At 53.1% G+C, this 25053-nt stretch overlaps 1 protein-coding gene across 1 annotated transcript; it reads right to left on the bottom strand.

Annotated features, from left to right (window-relative positions):
- Nucleotides 1-5270: 5270 nt before the first annotated feature.
- Nucleotides 5271-24175, bottom strand: BCL6 (BCL6 transcription repressor). Its single transcript, XM_050902608.1, has 10 exons — nt 24126-24175; nt 15330-15368; nt 14105-14272; nt 12805-13026; nt 11681-12664; nt 10880-11061; nt 9606-9773; nt 8044-8174; nt 7500-7637; nt 5271-6583 (listed from the first exon to the last, which is right to left on the bottom strand). The coding sequence occupies exons 3-10, from the start codon at nt 14263-14265 to the stop codon at nt 6440-6442; spliced, it is 2130 nt and encodes a 709-aa protein (XP_050758565.1). The 5' UTR covers nt 14266-14272; nt 15330-15368; nt 24126-24175; the 3' UTR covers nt 5271-6439.
- Between the last annotated feature and the right edge of the window lie 878 nt (nt 24176-25053).

Genomic DNA, 25053 nt, shown 5'->3' with positions numbered 1-25053 from the left:
TTCAGCTGAGGTTGTGAGGCTGGTGGAGGCAGGACCAGAGCCAGGGCTTTGGTGGGAATGTTCCCCTAGAAATATCTCAGCCTGTTTAAAGGAGAGAAACTGAGTTCCCATCAGGTCTGAGCCTTGTTGATGGATAAAATGTTGAATGGACCAAAGTCCTTTGTGATCTCAGGTAGTACTTGGGAGAATCACTCTGATGTTCTCCATCTGGAAAATTTTGACATTTCATTTCAAGGAAAATCTAAAGGAAAAATACCATTTAAATGAAGATGAAAACATGTGCCTTGGTTCAGAAAACCATCTTGTGCTGACCTGAAGGAACCAGGAATGAGGGAGGGAAGAAAGGGAGTCTATCTGCTCCATACATCTTCGGACTGTCTCCTGCTGAGGGCTCCTGGGGAAGGGGTAAGGGCAGACCTCTGACATCCTCATGACTCTGGCACAGGCATGGAGTGGCGAATAAGTTGCAGATTGATTTAACAGTTCCACCTCCCCCAGCTCCTCTATGGGATCAATGTGCTCTGAATTTTTTTAAACTCATTCCCCAGTCAGATAAATCCATCATCCACTCAGCTGCGGTGAAGGCGACTCTGTTCCTTTCTTTTTGCCACAGCACTGCGGGGCATGTGGCTTTGCAGACGATTGAATTGCATTGAATTCCTGTGACTGCTTCCTTACCCCCACGTTTCCAGCTTGCTCCATAGATCCAGAGCAGTCCAGCAATGCCCGGGACTGTGTGCACAGGCTGCACGCTCAGCGCTGTACCAGCAAAGCGTGCCCTCTGCTGTCACCGCAGCCGCAAGCCCGGCTCTCATTGCACCTCGTCTCCCTGGCTATCACCTACAAAATGCTCTCCAGACTCTCTCAGCTCTGTTTTCATGAGCAGGACAGTTTTGCCATGTATCACTACCTTGCCAGCAGGGAAAATCCCTTTTTCTTATATTCTGGCACTCAACCTGGTAGGGCCGAGCTGTGATCTGGGAGCCGGGGCCATGAAATTCCTCGTCCTGACTCTGGACATGCAGCCAGTGCTGCGGGGCAGTGAGGAAGCCGCCACAGCCCTGCAGCTCTTGCAGCTTGCTGAAAACCTAATAAAGCAGGTTCCTGCTTGTGGAGGGACAATGCTGCCCCAGGAGATACAGATGAGCGGAGGAAGAGCATTCGATCCTGCCTGAGTGATAACGAAAAGCAAGAGCTCAATAAGGGAGAGAAACTCCCGCCGAATGGTACCATGTGTCCCTGGGATGGGCCATGCGGAGAGCGGCAGTGGCAGCATTGTACATGGACTTGCAAAAGCCCTGAGACGTTTCTGGATAAAATGCTGTTTGTATAGTAAAACTTGGGCACAGATCCAAAAGAATTGGACTGTCCATGAATTACAGACCTCTGGGATTTCTGCTCCAGGTAGCAAAGTGAGAGGAGAGCCAGGCTGTGGAGGTTCACAGAGGAGGGATCCTGCTACCTAATTTTTGCTATGTCTATCGAAGAGCCCGAGCTCTGTTGCTGCTATCTGAGATTCATTCCCAGTCTCAGCCTCCTAGGACGCTGCTGTGGCACCTGTAGGGCTGAAAGCAGCCCCCTTGAAGTCAGACAAGGGAAAGATCAGCACAAAAACATGTGCAGAAGCGAAGGTGAACAGTATGAGCTAAAAGCAGTACCAGGGTATTTACCCGTACTACTGCAGTGACTACTAGGAGCCATGGATGGGGCCGTGTTAGGGACTGTACAGGAGTTACTAGCACAAGGCAAGAAATGATGCATACAGATGGGTGAGCACATGTGATCATGAAATAATACAGGGCTCTGCTTTCTCTTTCTATATAACTCTCCTCTATAAACACCAGCTCCACAGCAAGAGCTTGGTCCTCCCTTCCCTCCGGCTATGACCCTGACCCCCTCTCAGAGCAGCCAGGCCAGGAGGCTCCAGGTGGCCATGGGCACTTGGGTCCAACCCCACAAACAGGCAGCATGCATCCCAGGGACACAGGATCCTGCCCGTGGGATCGTAACGGCTCTCAGGCTGCTCCTGGCCAGCTCAGGCTGCAGCTGATCATTCCCCACAGCAGATCCACACCGGGGGACGGGATGGGCTGGCCCCGGGGACAAGGTGCAGGCGAGCACCTGCCTTCTGCCCGCAAACCTTCTCCCGGGTTGTAAGATTTTCCCCGACAGCAGCAGATGTCCCAGATCGGGCTGCAATACTAGTTTTTTTTTGTTGTTGGTTTTTTTTTTTGGCATCGATGTCTTTATTCCGGTGACTCCTCGCTTAAACTCCGTCTTCGTCTGCCCTCTCGTGGAGACCCGGCAGAATACAGGGGAGCACCCCGAACCCTCCCTCCGGGCCCGCCGGGGCGGTGCGGAGCTCGGCCCCGCCGCGCCGAGCCTGGGGCCGGGGCCGCTGCGGGCGGGAGCGGCGGGCTGTGCCAGGCAGGGGCGGCGGGCTGTGCCAGGCAGGGGCAAGCCGGCCAGGCGACGCTGCCAAAAGAAAGCAAGCGCCGACGGTGCCGCTGAGTCCAGCTATGCACCGATCACACATCCACGTTTTGGCAAGTCAAGCCTCGGTGCCTGCATTTAAGCCTTCCACATTTTAATGTCATTTTTACTCAGCACAGGTTTTTCAGCACCAAAACCAGGGCCAAGGACTAGAGAATAAATTGGTAAGCGCAGCAAGAGCTGGGTGCCAGTAGTTCATAGCATCGCTGTGGGCACCCCCCCCCAAGCCCTGCTCAGTCCCGGGAAACTTGAATCCCCATTTCTCTGCTGGGCCTTCCCAAAGCCTGTGCTGAGAATTAAAATGGGGAAGGAGCTGGCAGTGTGGCGAGGTTGTTTTTCAGTGCAGAAGAAATCTGAAGAAAAGGAAAACTCAACCACATCCCCATCTATTGTGCAGGTCTTTATGTGGGAGAAGGGGGAGATGCGTACCAAAAGAGCTGCTCAAACACGTTCTGGGAAGCTTCCTGGAAACCAGCCAGTTTATCGGTTTGGTGGTGACCTTTCTTCTGAGGCTTGGCAAGAGTCAGACCCTGTATCTGGAGCTGGGTTTTCAAAGGGCAAATAACCCAGCGGTACTGACACGGGCAGGCCTGACCAGCTCAATGTTTGTGGGCTCCGCAGTCACAAAACACATGTAGGGCAGCCCTGTGTGTGACTGCTCCCTCGCCTCTGCAAACACCGTCCGTGCTGAGGAAAGCTCACCAGCACGGGCTGGCTGTGCCAGACGCCTGCAGACCTCTGCCCCGTGGATAGTAAGGGAGCGATTGCTATCACTTCAGCTGAACTGCCTGGAAAAGCCGTGACATCATTGTTTAAAAAAAAAAATCTGTCAGGAGGAGGAAATGCAGCCATGATCCAGGAAAATACAGTATTTATTTTGCAAATGCAGCTGAGCCAGTCAATGGGAAAATAGAGGTCGTGGCTACGCAGCCTGCTTGTCTGGGGCAAGCAAGGCTGTCAGCCCAGCCCAGCCCCTTCCAAAAGTGACAACTGCAGTAATCAGAGAGGTACTGAGCTCAAAGACAGGCAGCTCCCAACAGGGAGGGGAGAAACCCAAGTATGTGTGTCAAATGAGGACAGTATGTGTGTCAAAACCCCTTCATGAGGATAACCAGCTTTACTAAACATTAAAAACCTGGGGAGAGGTGGAGAGAGGAAACAAGCAAGGGAGCAAGGTGGAAAAGCAGATTTTTGTTATTCCCAATGCTCAGGCAATGCTCCCACCCTGTGCCTAACACGAGTAAGCTGGTGAGGGCTCGTGCTGGGCCCAGCCCTGCCGAGCAGCAGCAGGGTGTGCCCAGCCTGCGGGGTGAGAAAGAGGCTCCTGCCCCGGGAGGATGCACGCGAAGAGAGGTTTTGCGGCTGAGAGCACCTCACTCCATGAAAAGCCTGCCCTGCAGCAGGCGGGCACTTGCTGCAGGCTGCCAGGCAGCCATCCTGCCTGGCCAAATCAAACAGCAGGAGGAGGGAGAGGCTGGCTCCAGCTCAGTGCTCAGCCCTTGCTTTTTTGGTGGCTTCTTCACGTGACAGCAGATCTGTCCGCTGGGAGACAAGCCAGAGGAGCTGAGGGTCCTGCAAAGCAGCGCTGCAAATTGGCTCCCCCACTTCTTGGCATTTCCCTCCCATGCAGGGCTGCTTTGGTTGTCTCCGTCCACCTCTGTCCCATGGAGTGCACTAAAAAGCCCATCCTCCTCTTCACCTCCAGCTCTTCCTTACTGCAGCCCCTCCTGACCCTGCAAACAGCAAGGCCCTCCCCTTCCAGCTGGTGTTTCCAAGTCCCCCCACTGTGAATCACCCCCCAAGCCCTGCACCAAAATTATCCATGAATTAACAAAACTAAAAATGAAACAAGCCCCATGCGGCTCAGACCCCACCCCAGGCCATGTTGAGCAGTGGCCGGGTTCCACACCAGCGCTGGTTGCAGCTGGTCCTGCCTGTGTAATTCACAGCAGCTTTTTGCATGAGGCTCTTTCTTTTCTGCAACTAGTGGGCCCTCACCAGCAAAGAGCTGCTGCGTTGCTTGCACAGAGCACAAGGCACTTGCATGCACCCCAGGCATCCCCACTTCCCAAGGGCCTGGTCACCCCGTGGCTTCACTCCCCAGTTCTGCACAGCTACCCAAATGGACAAAAGCGTCTCCTCTCCCTACTGGGGGAGAGCAGGGAGACTCCCGCAAGCTGGGCTTTCTCAGCTCTGGCCCACAGCCAGCATGCAATGGCCAGAAGCCCAGAGATGCTATCGGCCAGCGAGTTCCTGGAGGGGGTTACAGACCCTGCTCCACCGAACCATTGCACAAGGCAGCCGAACCAGCAGCACCCCCCCAGATGCTGGAAAGCAAGAGGAGCAGCAGGCAGCCTTCTTCCCTGAGCAGTTCTGGCAATTGCATCGGTTTCCATGAAATATAAATAACTACCCGGCCATCTGGAACCGGCCCTGGGCTGGTCAGAAAAAGGTCTCTCCCAGGCTCTGCTCTATTTCTGCTGGCTACTCAGTGCAAATGCAGAAAGTATCAAGGAGGTGGTGTAGTGGGACAATCCCCACCAGGATGCAGAGCAGCAAGCTCAAGTCTTGCTCTGACCTCATGCCAGAGACCATCTTCATTCAACCCTGGAAAAGGCTGCTTCAGCCAGCCCTGCCTTCAATGCAGGGGTAGAGCTGCACCAAGCCAAAAGCTCGTGCAGGGTCTTGGGATGCTCAGCCCCTTCCCGGGGCACTGACTGGCCTTCAAGGTGCTTAAGGAGAATGACAGGCAAGAATTCCCCCTCACTCCATCATACTTCACTTTTCTTCATTTTATTCTTTTATTTGTACAGCTATATTTTACAGAACGCATTAATGCAGTTTAGACACAGCCCAAACCCTGTCTCCCGAGATTGTTTATAACACAAGCATGTAAAATAAGACAAAAAAAAAAACCAAACCAAAAACAAAAAAATAAAACATTCCCAGATAGAGAGTTCCACCAAAACTCCTTTTGCAACATCAGGCTGTACCTTGAAGAAACAGAGCTCAATATAGTCCATACATTGAAAACTTCCATTGAAAAGAAAGGCACCGTGCGAAACCACATTTTACATATATACAGACTGAGAACTAGAACAAAAAAAAAAATTACACTTTATTATTATTTTAAATTCCTTCTGCAGCTTTGTTGGTTTAATACACACTTTTTTGTAAATTGTAAACCTTCACTTGCAAAAAAATACAAATACACTGATGCATTTAGACAAAATATTTTCTTACTTGTACAGATGCAATACTTTAAAATATCTCCTTAAGTGCTCTATCATAATAAAGATTCTCAGAGTGGCTTCTGCCTGCAGAGTCCAACTGAGCCTTTAATGCATTTTATATATTTTTAATATAGCTTTTTTTAAAGGTCTATATATATTTATTTTATATATATATTTATATATTTATATCTATATATATTTACAACTCTGCCATAGATTCCTTCACCTTTGGTTAAAAAAGTTAAAGCCCTCTCTTTAATAGCATACTTTCTCTTTAAAAGAACACACATTTTGCATACAAAAGAAAAAATCTGTTCCCATAAATCAACATTACATTCCTCATCTTCAAACGGCAAAGGCTGTGAAGGTTAGACTCCAGAGTTTATCAACACTCCACTGCACAGACATTTAAAATGACTATTTTTATTTTTTTATGTTTTATATACAGTAAGATCTGAATAATTTTATTTTTCTTTTCGTTTCACATAACTGGGAAAAATAAAACCCGTGTATTTGTAATTTTTTTTTTTAAATTTCTAATGTTTTTTCCACCTATCTGCACTATGGGTTTAGAGGCACTCCATCGTGTGATGAATTTTTTTTCTTCTTTTTTTTTTGTTTTCCTCCTCCTTTTTCTTTTAAAGTGTTGCAAGTATCCTTTGGACAGCTTCTCCCCCCTCCAAGACAGCCTCCTCCTGGGGAATCCTCTGCCTTCAGCAGGCCTTGGGGAGCTCTGGAGGCACCTCGCTCGCCGAGATGCGGTACTGCACCTTGGTGTTGGTGATGGCCCCGTGCTTCTGCCGGAGGTGAAGCCGCAGCTGGCTTTTGTGGCGGAAATGCAGGTTGCACTTCTCACACTGCGGGGAGAGAGGCAAAGGCAGAGGGCGTGAAACGTGATGGCAGGGAACACGTCCTTCCCTTCAGGGCGGGGGTCCCGCAGCAAACGTCTGTCCTCCGCCAGCTACCCCAGGATGCTGTGCCCATTCTGCCGGTGGACGAGGGAAAGTGGGGACGTGGTGGAAGAAGCGGCACCCAGGGGCACCCCATCCCAGGCTTTCAGCAGCACATTTCGGTTTACGGGATGCACAAAGGCTGAGGTCCCTTAGGAGAGGACCCTGGCTCCGATGGACGCAGCGCCAAGCTCCTTATCTAGATGCTCAAGCCAGCTACAGGGCTATTTCAGGAGCTGCTTTTGACCCCTGCCAAGCTGGATGGCTCCAGAGGGATGTTTGGATGATAACCCCTGCTCCGATTCCCTCTCTAGCAGATGGGGAAAGCCAGAAAAGCCTCAGCAAAGAGCTGGGAGCCCCCACGGCTGCAAGCAAGGCAGGGCAGGCTGCTCGCTCGGCGTGGGTGCCACCGGCACAGGGGACCCCAGGACAGGCTGTCTGCTCCTTTCCCTCATCCCTGAGCACAGCGGGTGGCTGTAATTTAAGCCACAGCTATTTGGAGAAGTGTGACCTTCTTCCAGATGGGGTGGAGGAAAAGAAGGGCAGCTAAGATGTACCCAGCCTGGGCTGCACGTCAGTGTTTCCAATGCAGCCACTCACGACAAAATACCTCATCGGCATCAGCTAATGCACGAGAGGGGGATGGGGCATGAGGAGCAGGGACGTGACCTTGGCATGGGGCCTCGTGAGGCTGGCGAAGGGCAGCGGGGTGCTGCAGCCAGCCCATGCGAACGCCCCGGTGAATTCCCAGTCCCCCAGGTCTGGCAGCACCCTCCCCCAGCCTCGGCCGAGAGCCCCCACAAAAAAAAGCAGGGTCACTCACATGATACGGTTTCTCTCCTGTGTGGATTCGAAGGTGACTTTTGAGGGTCTGCAGGTGCCGGAAGCGTGTGCCGCAGATCTCGCAGGGGTACGGCTTCTCCCCAGTGTGAATGAGCACGTGAGCACGGAGGTGGGCCACCTAGAGAGAGCAGCTCTGGGTGAGGACAGCCCCAGGGATGAGGGCATCCCACCAGGAGCATGGGCATCCCACCCGGAGTGGGGTTCTGCCCAGCCATCTTTTTTTGGTCTATTGGGTTCTAGCTGGGAGTCAGAGCCACACGTGTCTGAGGTCTGCTATCTCCAATCCTTAACAGCAAGTGGAGGAGAGGAGCTAAAACCAGCAATTAGGCTTCCTACTAAGCCAAACTGGCCCACACGGACCTTAAGGCCCCTGTTTATCCCACAACACCACGGGAAGAGCTGCCCAAGGCGGTGAGCATGGCCCATCAGCCTCCTCCCTGCCATGAGGCATCACCAGTCTTGGGCAGGAGGTCCGGCCATGTGCCACCTCCCCAGGCACTGCAGGTCCCAGAGGCCACATGCACCTGGACAAATCTGGCTCCGCAGGTCTCACACTTGTAGGGTTTCTCTCCGGAGTGGATGCGTGTGTGGGTTTTCAGGTTGGCCGGCCGGTTGAACTGTGCCCCGCAGATGTTGCAGCGGTACGGCTTTTCTCCTGCAGAGCCCAAAAGAAAGGGTGCGGGATTAAGTACAGGTGTGCTCAGCCCCCATGATCCATGGCACTCCCCAAAGCTAAGTCCCTTCAGGTGCCAGACCCCATCGCATGAAGCACTAGCCCTGACTCCTGTCCCTTTTGGCAATGGCTGTGGACAAGCAGCATCGGTCAGGACAGCTCAGGGTGTCCCCAGAGCAGGGTGAGCTCAGGAGGTACCCGGGCACCACAGGTACCTTTTCTTTTTCGGGTTGGGAGCTGCAGCCTTCAGGGCAAGAGAAAGTTGGGCAGCTATGCCAGCAAGGATTAACAGCATCACTCCTCCTGGCCCCATGACAGCAGCTGGTGCCTGCATCTCCCTACAGCTGTCAGTAAGCCACGCAGGGCCACCTGGCTCCCTTTGGGCTCCTCGTGGTCCCCAGCACATCCCACCTTGGCTGTTTGTCACCTCTTTAGAGGAGCAAAAAGAGCTGATAGAGCAGAAAGCCAAGGCACGCCCAGCGACCCAGCTCCCAAGTCATTATTCAGTTACAATCACTGCTGCTGCTGGCCCCCAGCGATGGGGGGAGCTGCAAAAAGGTTTCAACCAGTTTCTTTAGGATGGTTGAAGATGGGCTCGACGGGGAGTGGGAAACAGCCATCATCTATCCCTTCCTGCCTTTTTCTTTTGTTTCCAGGCTTTGACGCCATGCACCCTCGAACCCTGCCCTGGCACTTATGTTGTCTCATTCATCTGCACAGCTCTCCTGGAGCTCAGCTGAGACTGCGGGAATTTATATCTAATTCAGTGCAGCAGCCCTGAGTCGTCAGCACAGACTTCCCTTCCCCAGCTAGTGAACTGGCTGTTGACACGTTAAGCATTAATAAAAGCATGAAAAAAAAAATCCCTATGTTTGTCAGCAAATGACTACACCCTTAATATCCCCTTCCTTTCTCAGCTTTCATTGTGCTGATTCACAGAGTCCATCCATTGACAGATTTTCCCATCAGCAGTTTCTGCCAGGTTAGATATGATCTGGATTTCTAGGATGTAGGGGGGGGGGGGGGGAATCCCAGACTTCTCTCTAAATGTTCTTTTGATATTTTTTTTTTTTTAAAGTCTACCACAAAGTAACCTGGAGGCCATGCATCTGCTCCCAGCCATGCATTTTGCAAGACGCCTTTAGAAATGGTGGTGCCCAGTGTTTTACAGCAAAGGAGCTTGAGCTCCATCCCTGCTGTGAGGCCAGGCAGCATCTCCTCCATTCCCAGCTTTGGTGCTCTGCCCAAGGGCTCCGTGGCAGTGCCAAGGAAAGCACCTTGCTCCTCCTGTCAGGGACAGCAGGTGACACAGAGCAGGGAACGCTGCACCTGAGACAAATCCAGCCATAAACACCCACATGCCCAGCAACCCACAGCCTCCCCAGTAAGTCATCCCCATGGCCAACACTGTACCTGTGTGGACGGTTTTGTGGCTGGCAAGGTTCCCCTTGTAGCGGAAGGAGGCCTGGCAGCGGTCACACTTGTAGGGCTTGTCACTGTGGACTTGCAGAGAGTGTCTCTTGAGAGAGGCCTCCTCGGAGAACCGGCAGTCGCACTCGTTGCAGAAGAAGGCTCCGTTCTCTGGGAGGGCAGAGAGCAGAGCAATGAGATGGGCAATGTGTGGGCCAGCTCCTTGATGGGCCACGGGATGGGTTTGGGATGGTGGAGAGGGACAGCCAGAGCAAGTGTTGGAACAAGAAGCTGAGTGCAGATGTTCACGGTCAGCGGTGCTTGCACCATGCCATTACCTCCTGACCTTCTTGTGCACACAGCAAGAACGTGCATGATTTGAGAGAGCAAAGTCATCACGAGCCACCTCTCCTTCAGTGCAACACATGCTGCTTCCAAGAAGTCAGCATCTTGCCTGGACATCTTTCAGAGAGGTCCACAAAGGCACCCAAGTTATCAGGCATCCTCTGAAGGATGGATGCTCAGCTCTGGAGCAACTCCAGCACCTTTAGAGGTCTTAAACCTTTACATGCACAGATGTCTTCCTTGAGCATGGAAAGACCATCATCATCTGAAGCGCAAGGCAGGTCCCCCCAGCAGGAAGGTGCCTAACTCTTAAATGCTGTATGTAGCTTTGAGCATCACCACAGTGGGGTTCCCTCTGTGGATCTCTGCCCACACCACAGGTGACAATTCTGCATTCCCCCTCCCTGAGGTACAGGCAGATGGGTGCACAGACACTTGTCTCCAGGCTTGTGGAGTTTTGCAACAAGATTGCAAGCCTCATTATCTGCATTTCTCCAGATGTGTGCATTGGGCTCCCTGATAATGAAGATATCATGACAGATGCATGAGACACACCATCTTACCCAATCCCCATTAGGGTCATTACATCTGCCAAGCTTGTTCTCCTGTGGTTCTGGTGGGGTGGGGTGCACTTTGTTTCCTGTCCTTAGCTGCCAAGTTTGCAGCAGGTGACTAACTCCCTGCACAAGGTATCTGGATTGTGCTGGGGAAGGGGAGGAAGGAAGCAATTCCCATGTGCGTGTGCCCCTCACATGCACGCACACAGCTGGCCAGCCAGTTAAGAGGGGACTGTAAAGCACCTTGGGATCCACCAGCATCAGGGACAGGTCTGACTGCCCGTTTGGACACAGGGCACTGGGTGGACGGGTCCCCAGACTGCACAGCCCCCTCGCCTGCTGGTTGAAAAAGGCGACCAGGGATGCAAGACTCACCGCAGCTGGAGTCAGAGTATTCAGACTGGGTTTCCCCCATCTCCTCTCCAAAGTTTGAGCCAGGGGTATGAAGGCACATCTCAGCATGTTGTGGGGACTGGCAGCCACAGGAGCTGCACTTCGACGAATGCATGTACAGTGGGGACTGCCCTTCGCTGCTCCGAGGGGACCCATCCCGGGACCTGTGGAAGGACAGCAATGCACACAGCCGTGAGAAGGCTCTTGCTGTGCTTGAGCTACTGGGCCCTTGTTTGCACCCTTCCAGACACGAGGGACAGCCATGTTTTATGGGGACACTTTTGTGGCGAGATGCACAGCACAGCCTTGATCAACAACAGGTCCCTGCACCTCAATCCTTCAGGTGCCCATCACCAAACGACCTCAAAGCTCTCTAGGAACATCCAGGTCCAGAGGATAGCGTACTGTTCCCTGGTAGTTTGGTTATTCCAACACTTACAGCCAACCAAAAACTTGAGGCACAGGGAGTCTGGCGAAAACCAGGCTGGGAAAATCCAGGCTCCAGAAACTGTCCAGAGCTTCCAACGTGAGCCAGGGATTCCTGACCCAATGTTCCCAATTCCATCGCCAGTCCCGGCTGGCACTGCTGCAGTGGGGACGGCTGGCACCCAGCCGATGTCACTGGCAGTGCTCCATCAAATGCAGAGGCTTCCACCTGCTCATGGGTGGACTACCCAGCCCAATGCTACAGCTATTTCACACACTTCCAAACCCCCACCAACAATGCAGGGAGTCCTGTCTCTTGGGGGGTGGGTGGGGGTATGGGGGGGTGAATCCTCTCACCTGTTAACGATATTGTTGAGTCTGCTTGCTTGCGGGATAGTAGAGTCTTCTCCATTCACACTCATCTTGGTGGGGGATTGCACGTTGAGATGCTCTGGCTCCATGGACTGCTGGCAAGTGGACATGGGCGTATAGGTGCGAGGAGAGAGGGTTCCCATCTCGTTCTGGTCAGCACTGTCTTGCTTGGTGTTCTGATTGAGAGAGTTGAGGACGATGAACTTGTACTTCTTCCAGTTGCAGGCTTTGGGGTCTGTGGGGCTCTTGGTGAAGAGGGAGCTGGAGTTCTGGCTAATACGGGCATTTTTGCTGCTGCTGGACTCGGTTGGCGAGTTGGGCTGACAGTCTGACTTCTGGGGGCTCTGGGGGCTGATGAGTCCCTTGCGGTCCAGGGGGGTGTTGGTGGGCTCAAAGTGCTGGCTGATCTCATCCTCTGAAGAGGTCCGCTCCTCCTCTTTAGCCACTTTATCACAAGAGAAATAGGGATTGTTCCGGATCGAAGGGACGACAGGTTTGGGGCCAGAGGCTACACTGTAGTGCATGTCGCTCCTGGCTTCTTCAGCAGCACCTTCTTTCGGAGCATAGATGGTAGCATGGCACATGTTGGCCGAGATGTCGGTAATGGTTCTCATGTACTCGGTGGGGATTGTCCGGGAGCTGTCGCATGGCAGGATCCTCTCCTTGGGGAAGGCACCTGCCCTCGAGAGTTCGGAGAGAGGCATCCTCATCTCCCGCAACTCATCATCCACAAGGAAGCTATTTAGAGGGAGAGGGCTGTAACCATGGTAGGTAATGGGGGATCCAGACAAACTATTGATCAAGCCAGGTGCAAAGGCCCTCCCATTGCAGAGGGACCCATTTTGGAGAGGCATGCCGTTCTCTGAGATATCTCTGCTCCGATAAGCCATCACCTCTGGGTGGCTCAGCATCCGTCCAGCCAAAAACTCCTCCCTTGGGGTCTTCACAGCAGACACCATCTCCGCTTCACTGGAACCAGGCAAAAAGGAGGGAGAAGCAATCATTTTCAACCCATAAGGATAAGTTTGCAGATACTTTGTCAGTTCTCCCCCCCACCCCCGCCCCAACACACTGTCCCAGGCTCTCCAAAGTTCACTCACAGCGCTCACCTAGACTTGACAAACCTTCGGCAGGTATCAACCACGTGCTCCATCTGCAGGTACAGCGCTGTGGCCATCACAGCCATGATATTATTCTCCCTCAAGTTCAGGCGGGATGTATACATGAAGTCCAAGAGGATGCAAAACCCCTCAGGATTAATTTCAGGGTCCAGGTTGATGACATTCAAGTTGCACTTGAGCTGGTCAGTGAAGATGCTGTAGAAGAGGCCACTGCAGAGAGGAGATAGGAGAGAAGACAAGTGTTATGACAATTCAGAGGAAAAAAGGAGAATTTGTCTGAAATCCCTTAGCACAGAGGGGTTTGTAAGTGGGAAGGGAGGAGGCGGCAATTACAGAATTCCCTGAGCTTCCCCCTTATTATCAAGCTTGGTTTCTCAGCTTAGTAAGCGTCTTCTGCACTGCACTTTTCCCAACTGGAACAGCCTGCTTTTAGATCTCACCTGCTCAACAACTCCCCACTGCCTCCATTTAGAAATTCCCCTTTTTTTGTTGTTGTTGTTCTTACCACCACCCCCTTCCCACTGTGACTCATTTCTTTCAGAAGCCTCTTGGGGCATCCATGCTCACTCTTTAACCAGAGGGGGGGGGGGGAAAGGAAATGTTGGCAAAACATTTTTCAGATGTCTTAATAGTCAAACCTTGGGTTTTTCAAATCTTTATATCCTGTCAGCAGGAGACCCTGGAAGGCATCTGCTGTAATTCAACCGGGCAATGCTGGGATGTTAATTAGCATTCACTAGGAAGCAATTCCAGCAATCCTAGGAGCTGGAAAGGGATTTCAGACCCGACCACACTTGGAAAACATCAACAAAGGTGGGTGCAGCCAGCAGCCTGGGAGCCAGGGAGGAATAGCTCTAAAAATAGCAGCGGCAGGGGACACCACGGTCACAGAGGACTCGCTCACCCCAGTGAGCATCCAGCCCTCCCTCGCCTCCCCTCTCCTGTCCTGTCCCTGCAGAGCATTTGTGCTCTACCTTCAGGGATGTGCCTCAGGTCTGCTGTGCTCCTGTTTGTCTCCATGGGCTGCGTGTGGGCAGATGTGGGCATGCAAGAAGAGAGGTGTGGGCATGCAAGGAGAAAGGTGTGGGCACCGCGCTGGAGGCAAAAGGTCTCAGCTCTAATCCTATTACAGGTACAAATTTCTTGGCAGCCCCTTTCAATTCTGCTTCTCTGCCTCTGTTTCCCTGCCTGTAAACCCCACGATCCTCCCTGGGGCTGCAGCAGTGTTGCTGGTGGCCAAAGGCAGAGGGAGCAGGGAAGGGAGGTAGGGAGGGGATCCTGCTCTCACCTGCAGGCCATCAGGACCGTTTTGTGGGCTCTGAACTGCTCCCGGTTCACGATGATGACGACGTCGGTCAGGATATCCCGGCTTCTAAGGCGGTTAAGATTGAGGAGGACATCGCTCGCATGGCGGGTGAACTGGATGCAGCTGTCTGCCGGCGAGGCCATCTTGAGTCTGCTCGAAACAGAAACAGGAGGAGGATGGGAATGGAGAAGCAGCCAGGTGAGTACCCTAAACCCAGCGAAGAGACAGCTGCTGCTCTGGGATGTGCTCAGATCGCCAACTGCTGCTGGCAGGGACAGCGCCAGCTCCTTGGTCCCAAGGCAAACAGCCCTGCACCACGCCAAGCACCTGCCACGCTGCCCAGTGAGGTCTCTCGGCCGACAGCGAGACCTGGCATGTCTCAGTCCCACCCAGCAAGCTGGCAGGCGAAGGCGACCAGACCCTCCTGAGGATTAGCTAACCGGCTCCTCTTTCTCCCTGCCTCGCCCATGGCGGCTCCACCCCAGCCCACTCCTCCCACCACCACTCGGGTTCATCTCCATGAAGCTCCCCATACAGCTTCCTAGCCTTCAGATCTTCCTCAGGAGCCATCCCTCTCACCCGTCTGCTGTCTAGCTGTAAATCCAGCCACGGGAATCAAAACAAGCCTTAAGGTCCCAACTGAAGCTGAAGCATTTCAACATCTGGAAAATCCAACCCACAGTGGAGCACCAACCCTCACCCACCAGCAAACTACTTTCCTGCTCCCAAGTGGTGGCCACTGTGGAGAAGACCTTTCCACAGTTTCCTAATGAATCGGTGGTGGCAATTAGCAGTAGAACTCATCTAACCTGCTGGGCTGCTACCCACACCGCAGCCCAGTCTCTCCCAGTGAGCAAGGCTTGGGTTAGTCGAGGAACATGAAGCCTTCCCCCAACAGAACACCCGTTGACCCATCTCAGAGGTGTCCTCCCAACTAGCACCCAGGAGAGCCCATATCTCCCTGTGCCTGAAGTCTGGGCTGGAACGTGCATCTTCAGCGTCAAATTCCTCCATGCTCAACCCCCTCCCACAACGCCGACTCCTCCTCCTTCCCCAGTGGCATATGAACATACAGTATTTTCTACAGAGCAGCTGCTCTCCTGAAAACAAATTCCAGCTGGGTCTAATGAAAAATTTCATTCAACATGGTAAAGGAAGGGGGGGTGGGGGGGTTAGGAGGGGAAGCACAAAATTTAAATTTACATACCCAATGCCTCAATTCACAGTCCAAAAGTTTCTTTCAAACCTACAAATAAAGCACAAGAAAACAAATGCCACATTAGCTGGTAATTATGAACTGGCCGTGGCAGGACACAAGCCTGCTGTTTCGCTCAAGTATCAGTTGGATAAAAGCTAGAGATAACAAACCTTCTACTCTCCAGTAAGGTTAACATTTGTTTCTTCCGGTACAGTACGTTCTTATCACAACCACAGGCTTTGAGAATCCAATCATAGCTTCTTCCACACCCTCTAGCCCAAACCATGGGCGTATGCCAAGGAGATTTTAATTTCCATGACTCAGGAACTTAAAGGCAGGTGGGGAAGGGAAGTCAAGCGAGAATTTTCTCACCACTTCTTTCGGAGATAACTCTTCCCCTGCCAAGATCGAATTCCTGGCCAGTGCCACATCCAAGACCAATGCCATAATCCCAGCACCTTGTTAACAGGTATGACTTACACACAAACATCTGCTGCCACTCTGCTCAGAAACCTGGAAAGAGCCAGAATCCAGTCCTCCAAAACAGCTACGGCTCTTCTCAGAATACCCACGCGCTCCAGCCACCGGTGAAAACGCCCTGGGACGGGACTGCCGAACAGAGTTGGGAGGATATGGGCGTCAAGTACCAAAGTGACTTGGCCAGGATCGCGTAGGAAGCCAGTGGCGGAGACGGATGAGGACCCAGAACAAATGCCTTCCTCTGGCTGCTGGAAAAGCCTTCCCCTAAACTGCAAGCTTTGTCTCCAGCCGCTGGCTTCACGGGCAATGCGGCTGGGGCAGCATGGCAAGGAAACCCAGGAGTTAACTGCCTTCCAGGACTCACGCTACTACTCCCAAATTTACTTAAAACCAACAAAGACAATTGACCTGGCACCAACGCAGGAAGGAGGTCCTCAGGCAGCTGCCCCAGCAGGGAGAAGCACAATAAATAAGTGAACCAACAAAGCCCAAGACCTTCATCACACTATTTTGAGGACTTACCCCGAAAAACTGGATGGAGACAGTAAGACTGCCAGCACTTGCAGAGAGCCCATCCAGCTCTGTGAGGACAAGCGTCCCCTTCTCTCCCCTGCGGGAGATGTGCAGATCTGGAGCCCAAGCTCCCCTCACATCCTCAGAGACACTGGGGTGGGATGAAGAGGTGAGATTTAAGGCAAGGTATCACACGCAAAACCCAGAGTGGTGTCTTAAAGCCCCATTCCAGCCATCAAATGCAAATCTTCAGAGCCGCTCTGAGCCTGGCTAGCTTAAAACTTTACGCGCACACAAAAAGTGACTCATTTCCCAAATACTGCAGACTCTGACCTTTCTGTACATGCTCGCTGCCAGCCACTCGCTACCACCAATCGCAAGCCAAGGGACTCACGGCACTCTGCAAGGAGCCCAGCACGCATCCATGTGACCATAGGAGCAGATGTATGCATTTGGGGCAGCTGGGTGGCATCCCGACTTCGGCTGCGCTGGCAAACGCGCTCCGCCGGGCTCCCAGGGACTCACCCTGGTGTCACAGACACAGGGAGATGACCCATCCATAAACCAACAAAGTTACAAACTGCAAGATGAACTCTGTGCCCGCGAGCATCACGTGAGAAGCTGCTGCTGTCGTCAAATTCTCTTACCCACAGCGAGACTGCAGCGCTGCCCGGGGAGATGCTCAGCTCCTCTCCCAGAGCTGAACCCCAGCACAGCCCCCTTCCCACCCTCCCACATTATCCCTCCCCGGCACAGCGCTGCTGCAACACACACGCCTACAGCCCTGGGAGCCGGGCAGGTGCATCCCAAGCAGCTCCCGGCTGCAGGATGTGGGCATGCAAAAGGGAAAGGGACCTTCCTTCCCCTCGCTATGCTGAGCCGGGTTAACCCTGCCCCTCCCGGCCTCTGCACAGCACCAGCTCCGCATGCCAGCATGGGAGGATGCTCTGACCAGAGACCAGCAGAGAAGGGGACAGCAACAAGGAGCAGAGACCAGTGATGGGGAGCAGAGAAGACCACCGTGGCCAAGCATGGTCTTTGCCATCCACACCCCCCTCAAAGCCCATGAGGTTCCCCCAGGCTCAGCTGGGGCCAGAGCATCACCCCAACCCCCCCACTCCAGTTTTCCTGCCCAGTACCTTGCAGGTGTGGGCTCTCCGGCAGTGCTCGGGGCTGCACGCCGGGGCTTGCTGTGCCTGGAGAGTAAGGTCTGGGCCAGCTGCGGGGCCCATTTCAGGGGTGGCCACATGGGACTGTCACTGCTGCTGCCTTCCAGGAAGGCAATGGGTCTGCCCCAGCGGTTCAGGGAATGGCCCTTGCCTGCCGGCACCTCCCCGAGAAAACCCATTCCTGGAAGGGAGCCCAGGGCTGGCTCTGCTCTCCCTGCAGCCGGCTTGGTGAGCATGCGGAGGGTGCACTTGCGTGTGGGGGAACCCCTCTCAGCTGCACCCCATGCAAAGGGGAGACCCTCATAGCTCATCCACCCCAGGGCAGCAGGGAGAACCAGGGACTTCCCCCCCACCCCCCAATCCATCTTTCTGCCATGCACAGGGAAACCCCTCCATCCATCCACTCTCCATTTATAGTGAATCCCTTTTCATCCATCCTCCTCCCACCCTGTGCACAGGGGGAACTCCTTACTCCCCTACCCCTCTTTGCATGGGGGATACCCCATGGTCTTTGCCCCTCTCCCACTCCCAAATGCATAGTCTGGGGGAGAGCACCGATCACTACCCCTCCCTGGGTCCCGGTCTCCTACCCCTCCAGAGCCTGCAGCGCTGACTCCCTCACATCACGCTGGAGGGGTGGCTGGGTGAAGTCTCCCTTCCCCACAGCCTCATCCCACACAGTGCTCCGAAACTGCCCGCCCAGGGGAAGCTCTATCCTGCCCCCCCTTCCTCCCCAGTCCCAGCCCCACCGGAACATCCCCTCTGCCTGCCAGGGCACACTGCCAGCTGCCTCTCCGCCCTGCCAAGGGATGCCTGGTTTCTCCTGAACAGGGATCAGAGGGACAACCAAGAAAATGGGGTGGTGTGGGCACCCCCCCCTAGGCACAGTCATGGGTGCTACAAGCCACGGTGAAGAGGATGCTTTTGGCTGGGGGTGTGCAAGCGCCCAGCTCAGCTTTCCCAGTGTCATGCAATCAGGGGGCACTAAGCGTCCTTTAGCTGTCACAGCAGAGTTTTATTAATTTAGCAGCTTCTGGTTGGCGTCTAGGCCAAAACGTGGCTGTGTTAATAATAACCCAAGAAGAGATCAAGAGAAGTCCTAGTGCACAGCGTCAGCACAGTTCAAAAGCAGCATCACTAGTGCAAGCCCTGTCGTATTTTCCATCGTACCCTTCAGCGAGTGGATTGCACTCGCTCTATCGAGCGGTCTCTGCTAACTTTCAATCTGATCCAATTTCCTGCCAGCAAACAAATGTTTCTAGGAAATGCAATACATTATCTGGACAGGTTTATTATCAGCATTTGGAACCAGGAAAACTGCATATTTTCTCGAGCGCTGCAGGGAACTTTATAGTTTGTACTTCAAAAGAGGGTTTAAAAGGATTGCCCTTGAAAGCTGGCCCGGCTCAAGTCTCCACATTGTTTTGGTCTTTGCAGAAGAAAACACAGAGGAGGTGGGGGAAGCACACTAAAACTGCCTCCAATGTTTTCCACTAAAGAGGACTCCCCTGCCCTCTACGGAGCCAAGCTCTGACTGCGAGACAGGCAGCGCATGCCCTTGGGAAGCGAGGAGTCAAGCCTTCTTCAGCATTTCAAACAACCTCAAGCAATTTGGCACATTAATTTTTCAAGGGAAGGCAGGAACCGCGTCCCGGCTGAAGTCGAGGGAGCTACTCCAGAGAACAAGGGATGGACACCGTGCCCTGCCAACACTGAGCCCTACACCGAAGTGCCGACCCGACGGCAGGGTGCAGCCAGAGCCGGGCATCCCCAGCAGCTGAGCCAGGTCCCTGGCCCGGCTGGGCTCAGAGGAGGTGTCCCATCATCCCCACCCTGCACCGGGGTGGTAAGTCACGAGCCGGCACCGACCCGACCCTCCCTGTCTCTGTCCTCCTGGGGCTCAGGGTGGTACAGCTCATTTTGGCAGTAAGGAACTGCTTTGGCATCCCACCTGGATGGGACGAGACACATATGCAGCTTGGGGTCCCTTGGCCAAAGGAGAGACACCCCCTCACCCCTATATTTAGCCAAACAGATTTAAGGAGACCCATTTCAGAGCGTGCCTGGACCTACAGGACATGTTCTTCAGGAGCCACTGTCCTGCAGTGTGCTTGTCCCAAACTCTCTCCTCTGTAAACAAGGGTCCCACATTCCTCATGGGTACCCGGTATGCAGCCCAAAGGCAGCACGCTGACCAGGAGAAAGAGGGGGAGGAAAACAACATAGCCCCAAAACTTCTCCCCTCTTCCAACGCCCTTAGCTCTCCCTGTGTTTTAGATGTAAAGCTCCACTGAGATTACTGGGGTTTTAAAGCAATCCTGAAGACTACACACTTGCTCTGATTTAGGGGTGTGCGTCTTTTGGCTGCCAGTGTCCTGCAGCAATGGGAACACGCAAGATCTAGCATGGATTTAAAAAAAAAAAAAAAAGAAAAAATGCAGGGAGGACTACATTTGCAGTCTAAATTTGCAGTCTCAAGGAGTTTACTGGTCAGATGCTGACTTTTGGATACTCATCTAACCAAACTGCAAACTGTGAACTCCTGAGGTTTGCCAGTGCCTGCTGTAAACATGGAAACCAAGTGTCACTTTTTGCCAAACAGAAGAATGGTTTAAAAATAGATGTAGAAAAGAATACAGGCACTCGGCATACAGGGCTCCCGTTTATAGACTCCCATGCTACTATAAAATGGAACAAGAGGTTATGAGCACGCAGGCAGCTTTTCACCAAATTTAGATTTTACAAACTTCTCAGAAACCTGAAAACAACATTTCAGACTCCAACTGAAATAGTAAAAGCTCTTTGTGTGGAGTTCACAGCCCAAATATTTAAGCACATGGACTAAAACGGGTGTGAAATGGTTCTTCAACCTCAACACCATAAATACGTGAAGGTACATAAGCTGCACACTGAGAAATGCATCTGCTGGTTAGAGCTTCATTTTACTCACCTATAGACTTTGTAACATGATTTTCTTTTTAATGGCGTATTCACATAAAATGAGAGGACACCCACCCCTGCTCCTACAACACAGGACTGCCTCACAAAGTTTCGCCACCTGTATTTGTAATGGGTTCTTGAGGACAACACTACTGTTTACTAAAAAAAAACCCCGAACACCATTCCTACAAATATTAGGCTGCTGCCATCGGGGGCTGAAAGCTTTCCCCTCCAAAAAAAAGGAAAAAAGAAAAGGAAAAAAGCATAGCTTTACAATACGTCCTAAATTAGGTAGAAATTCAAGGGCAGATTAACACCACAACTCGGAAAGATTTTCACATGTGATTTCATGACCAGACCAGAGAGAACTCCATATGGAAATGTCAGTGACTTTAATAAGCACTCGGTTGTTTCCAATTAGGCTCCTTAAGTAAGTTCAGTGGCATCCAGAGTTTCCTCTGCCACCTTCCTCCTAGCTGGCAAGCATTTTTTTTTTTTCTTTTTTTAAACGAGTAGTTAATAAACATGTTCCCACTCTCCCGAGGCTCCCGGCCCCGGCAGCCCCTGCCCTGGCCGGGGAGGAGGGAGAAGACATGACACTAGATGGCACCAGTTAGCTTTGCTGCAGGAGCAATTTTTCCCCTTGGAAAATAAAACACCCCAACCAAACCTGGAAAACATGTAATTTTGTCGATGTAATTCTGTTTCTCTTAAAACGCGTCTGAGCAACATTATTTTTATGAGCTTTTCCAGCCTTGTTTTGAAAAACTTAATGTTTCTGCTAGGTTTATTTTTGTCTCATCAGACAGCAGGCTGAAGTCCTCCCAGTGCTGCAAACAGGGATGTCTGAAAAGTATCATAAAGACTTTTGACTATTTTTTTTTTCTTTTTTTGGGGGTGGGATTTGTAAGAATCACTTCTCATTCCGACTTCTTCCTTCGCAATAATAACTAACCAGTTAACCTCCACTTCCTCTCCCAATATTGACTCAGACAGTCAGAACTGAGGGGGATTGGAAATTGGAATTGAAATGCATCCCAAGAGATCTTTGATCTGTTTTGCCAGTCAAAATTGAACGCTCAGAGATGAAGTCTTTTCTTACTGGAACAATGTAATAATCCATTCTTCTGGAAAATTGCTAGACACCCTTTGAATATTTTAATGGCTTGATGATTTGTTTCATGAGGCAAAAATTGCCATCTATACCGTAAGTTTTTAAACCTGTGACCCTATCGTTAGGAGGAAGCAACAGAACCTCAGGTTCTGCCTCTCCATGTATATATAACGAGAGGTTTCCCCTAAAATATTTTTAAAGCAATTTTTGAACTGTAACCCCCCCAGGACTGCAGGAAGAAGCCTGTACTTGCTCTTAAAGCACTTATCCTTTAAACCTTTGAAACAATATGGCAAATAATAATTTTTAAAGCATTTAAAACCTCAGGAGAGGAATCAATAAGCATCCCCAGATCGAATGAGGGCCTGATCCCATACCCGGCCCTGCTGACACTTCCACTGGCGCAGGTACGAATTTGGCCCCAGAGAGAGACGTTGGACCAACGCAGCGCTTCTTGCTGAGCCTCATCCGTCTGGCCCCAGCCTCCCTTCGCACCGATCCTGTGCCTACTGAAGTCAGTGGAAAAAACTAATCCGGGCCGGGTTTGTTTTTGTTGTTTTTGACTCATGATTTTAAGCCCAGATTTGCCTCTTCCCTGGAAATGCAACAGGGGGGTCAAAGGCAGCTTTTTAGGCACATCTGAGAGGCCGCCGCAGATTTTTCTAAACAAACGCCTTGCTTTCTGTTTTCCTGCTTCCCAAGAGGCGATTTCATAACATTTCATACTGTGACTTTGCAAATTAAAGGCGGGGGGGGTTGGGGGGGGCAGAATGGCGACGCAGAGGGCCGGGGGGGGGAGGGGGGCGGCCGGGAGAGGTCGCTGCCGCCCGACCACGAAAGTTTTCATAACAAAGTTGGGCTTTTTCAGTTTTGTTTTGCTTCTTTTTTTTTTTTAAGGAGGGGGTTAAAAAAAAATAATATATCTACACACACAAAAACACACACTTAACAAAAAAAAAAAAAGTCTTCTCCCTTCCCCCACCCGCTTTTAGTTTTTTTTTTTTAGGGAGCCGGAGGGAGGCTGGGGGGGGCGCAGCGGCGCGAGCCGGGCGCGGTGCGCGGGGGTTGCGCGGCTCTCCGCGGCCGGCCGCGCCGCTCGCTCCAGGAATAGCGTGTGGCCGGGGGCCAGCCCCGCGGCTGCCGGCGGCAGATTTACGAGCGCCTGTCGCCGCGCCAAGTCCGCCGCGGTAGTAAACACAGGGGAAGGGCTGCGACGGGCGCACCGGGGGGCTCCCCCCGCACCGCACCCGGGACCCCATCCCTTGCACGGCTGCACCCCACTTCCCCCCCCGCCGGCCGCCCTCCTCCCGGCGGAGGACCCCCTCTCCTCCCCGCGGGGGTTGTTATTATTATTATTATTTTGAGCCCTGCGCGTAATATTCAGAGTTGCTCCATACACTTTCCCCCCCCCTCCCTCTTCCCGAGCTTTGCATCGCGTTTTATTTTCCAGCCGAGAAAAGCCCGTCGCGGCCGCCCCGGCACACACCGTCGAGACGAGCGCCGTTCCCCCCCGCCCCGGGCCGCCGCTCCGCGGTGCTCCGGGGCCGGCAGCCGGCGACGGCCGAGCCTCCCCGCGGGCTCCCCCCTTCCCCGGGCAGAGAAATGCCGCAAGTCTTCTCCATCACCGCCCGCTCTTAGCCCGGGGCTCGACAGATCACGGCGCAGCCCCGCCACAGGTTGCAAAACACACCAGCCGTTTCGCGGTTCCATCGGGGACGGAATAGCAATAATAATGATATAATAATAAAAATAGAGAGGGGGGAGGGAAAATGATGCGGAAAGGCCGGAGCGGCGGTGCCCGGTGCCGCCGAGCCCCCGCGCTGCCGCCAGCCCCGCAACGACAACAGCGACACAACACACACACAAAAAAGATCAAATAAGGAGAAGGGGGGGAAAAAAAAAAGGGGGGGGGGAAGAAAAATAACACACCCGACCGAGGGATCCAGCCATTGGGAGCCGACCCCGAGTCACGCAAAACGCCACAAGCTCGGCGGCCGGCAGCCGCGCTCGCCGCCGTCCTGCGCCCGCGGGGCGGCTGCAGGTGCAGAGAGGAGCCGCCGCCGTCCTCCCCGTCCCCACCCGGCCGTCACGCGTGCGGGAAAGCCAATAATCCCAGATAACCGATAATCCCCGGGAGAGGACGGCGAAGGGAGACCTCCCCCCCCCCCCCCATACACGCTCCCAGCGTTAAGACATGCAGGCACCCCTATTTTTCTCGCCTGACAGCGGGCAAGGAAAGAGGGGGGGATGTGTGTGTGGGGGAATTAAATAAATATATGAAGCAGGAAAAAAAAATTTAAATTTAGGAGATAATTAAAAACATATATATATTAAAGGGCTGTCAGGGCACCTGCCGCGGGAAAGGGGGGGAAGGAAAGAGGGGGAAAAAAAAAAAAAAAAAAAGAGTAGAAATATATAGAGGCGGCTCCGCGCCAGGCGTCGGAGCGGGGCAGGGAGGGAAAGAGGAGGGAAAAAAAAAAAAAAAAAAAAAATGGAGAGGAGAGGAGAAAAAAAAAAAAAGAGAGCGAGCGAGCAAGCGAGAGAGAATTAAAGGGTAAAATCGGCCGCGGCAATAGAAGCAGCAATCACCTGGTCTCCGGGCTTTCCTAGAAACTCCTTGCATCACCACTTCTAAGAACCCCAGTTCTAAGAATCAACAGAGCCCAATTCTCGGAATTTGAGCTGCAGACTCTACCATTGCGTTAAGCATGGGGAGGGCCGCGGACCTCCCCCCGCCGCTCCGCCGCCACCGCCGCCGCCCTCCCGGGCCCCGCGGCCCCCCCCCGCGCCGCCCCCTACGGGGCGGCGCGGGGGGGGGCCGCGGGGCCCGGGAGGGCGGCGGCGGCGGCGGCGGGGGTCCCATCGAATCGCCCTCCCTCCTTCGCCACCCCCCCCCTCCCCGTTCCCAATGGTCGCGCCCGGGCGGCGGGTCACGTGGCGGCGGGTGCTGTGTGTGACGTGGGGGCGCGGCGGGGTGGCGGCGGCGCGCGGCCGCGGAAGCAGCGCGCGCGGCGCGGAGCAGAAGCAGCAGCAGCGGCGGTGGCGGCAACGGCAACGGCGGCAACGGCAGCGGCAGCGGCAGCGGCAGCGGCAGCGGCGAACGGGGGGTCCCGGGTGCAACGCCGGGCGGTGCAAACACACATCCCCCGCCCTTCCCCCCCGCCCCCCCATCCCTCTCCGAGAGAGAGAGAAAAAGAAGAGATCTGAAAAAAAAAACCAACCCAAAAAACCCGCCTTTTAATTTTTATTTTTTTTTTAAATTATTACTTGTTTTTATATTTAATTTGGGGCGGGGGGTCACTTTCGCGTTTAAAAAGCAACCCTCCCCCCTAAAAAAGCCCCAAAAAACAACCCAGCGAGCAAAGCCAGGATCCTGCTGCATTGCACTGGATTTTTACTTTTTTAAAAATTATTTTTCCCTCAATCAGCTTTTTTTATAATTTTTGCAAAGAGCCACGCTCGGCTCACAGCCTCCGATGGGATTTACTCTCGGGGAAAGAAGCTTTTTCCTTAAAGA

Source organism: Gymnogyps californianus, chromosome 10 (assembly GCF_018139145.2).
Source record: "Gymnogyps californianus isolate 813 chromosome 10, ASM1813914v2, whole genome shotgun sequence".
Lineage (NCBI taxonomy): Eukaryota > Metazoa > Chordata > Aves > Accipitriformes > Cathartidae > Gymnogyps > Gymnogyps californianus.
Note: the sequence above shows the minus strand (reverse complement) of the source record. Positions and strands in the feature narration are given on the sequence as shown.

What these genes read in the sequence shown, in the direction of transcription:
- BCL6 (XM_050902608.1), bottom strand. Translation starts at nt 14,265, where the DNA reads ATGGCCTCGCCGGCAGACAGCTGCATCCAGTTCACCCGCCATGCGAGC. An exon ending in CTCAACAATATCGTTAACAG is followed by an intron (nt 11,062 to 11,680) that starts GTGAGAGGATTC and finishes GTCCTTCCACAG; the next exon opens with GTCCCGGGATGGGTCCCCTC. An exon ending in CAGGAGAGAAACCGTATCAT is followed by an intron (nt 6,584 to 7,499) that starts GTGAGTGACCCT and finishes CTCTCCCCGCAG; the next exon opens with TGTGAGAAGTGCAACCTGCA.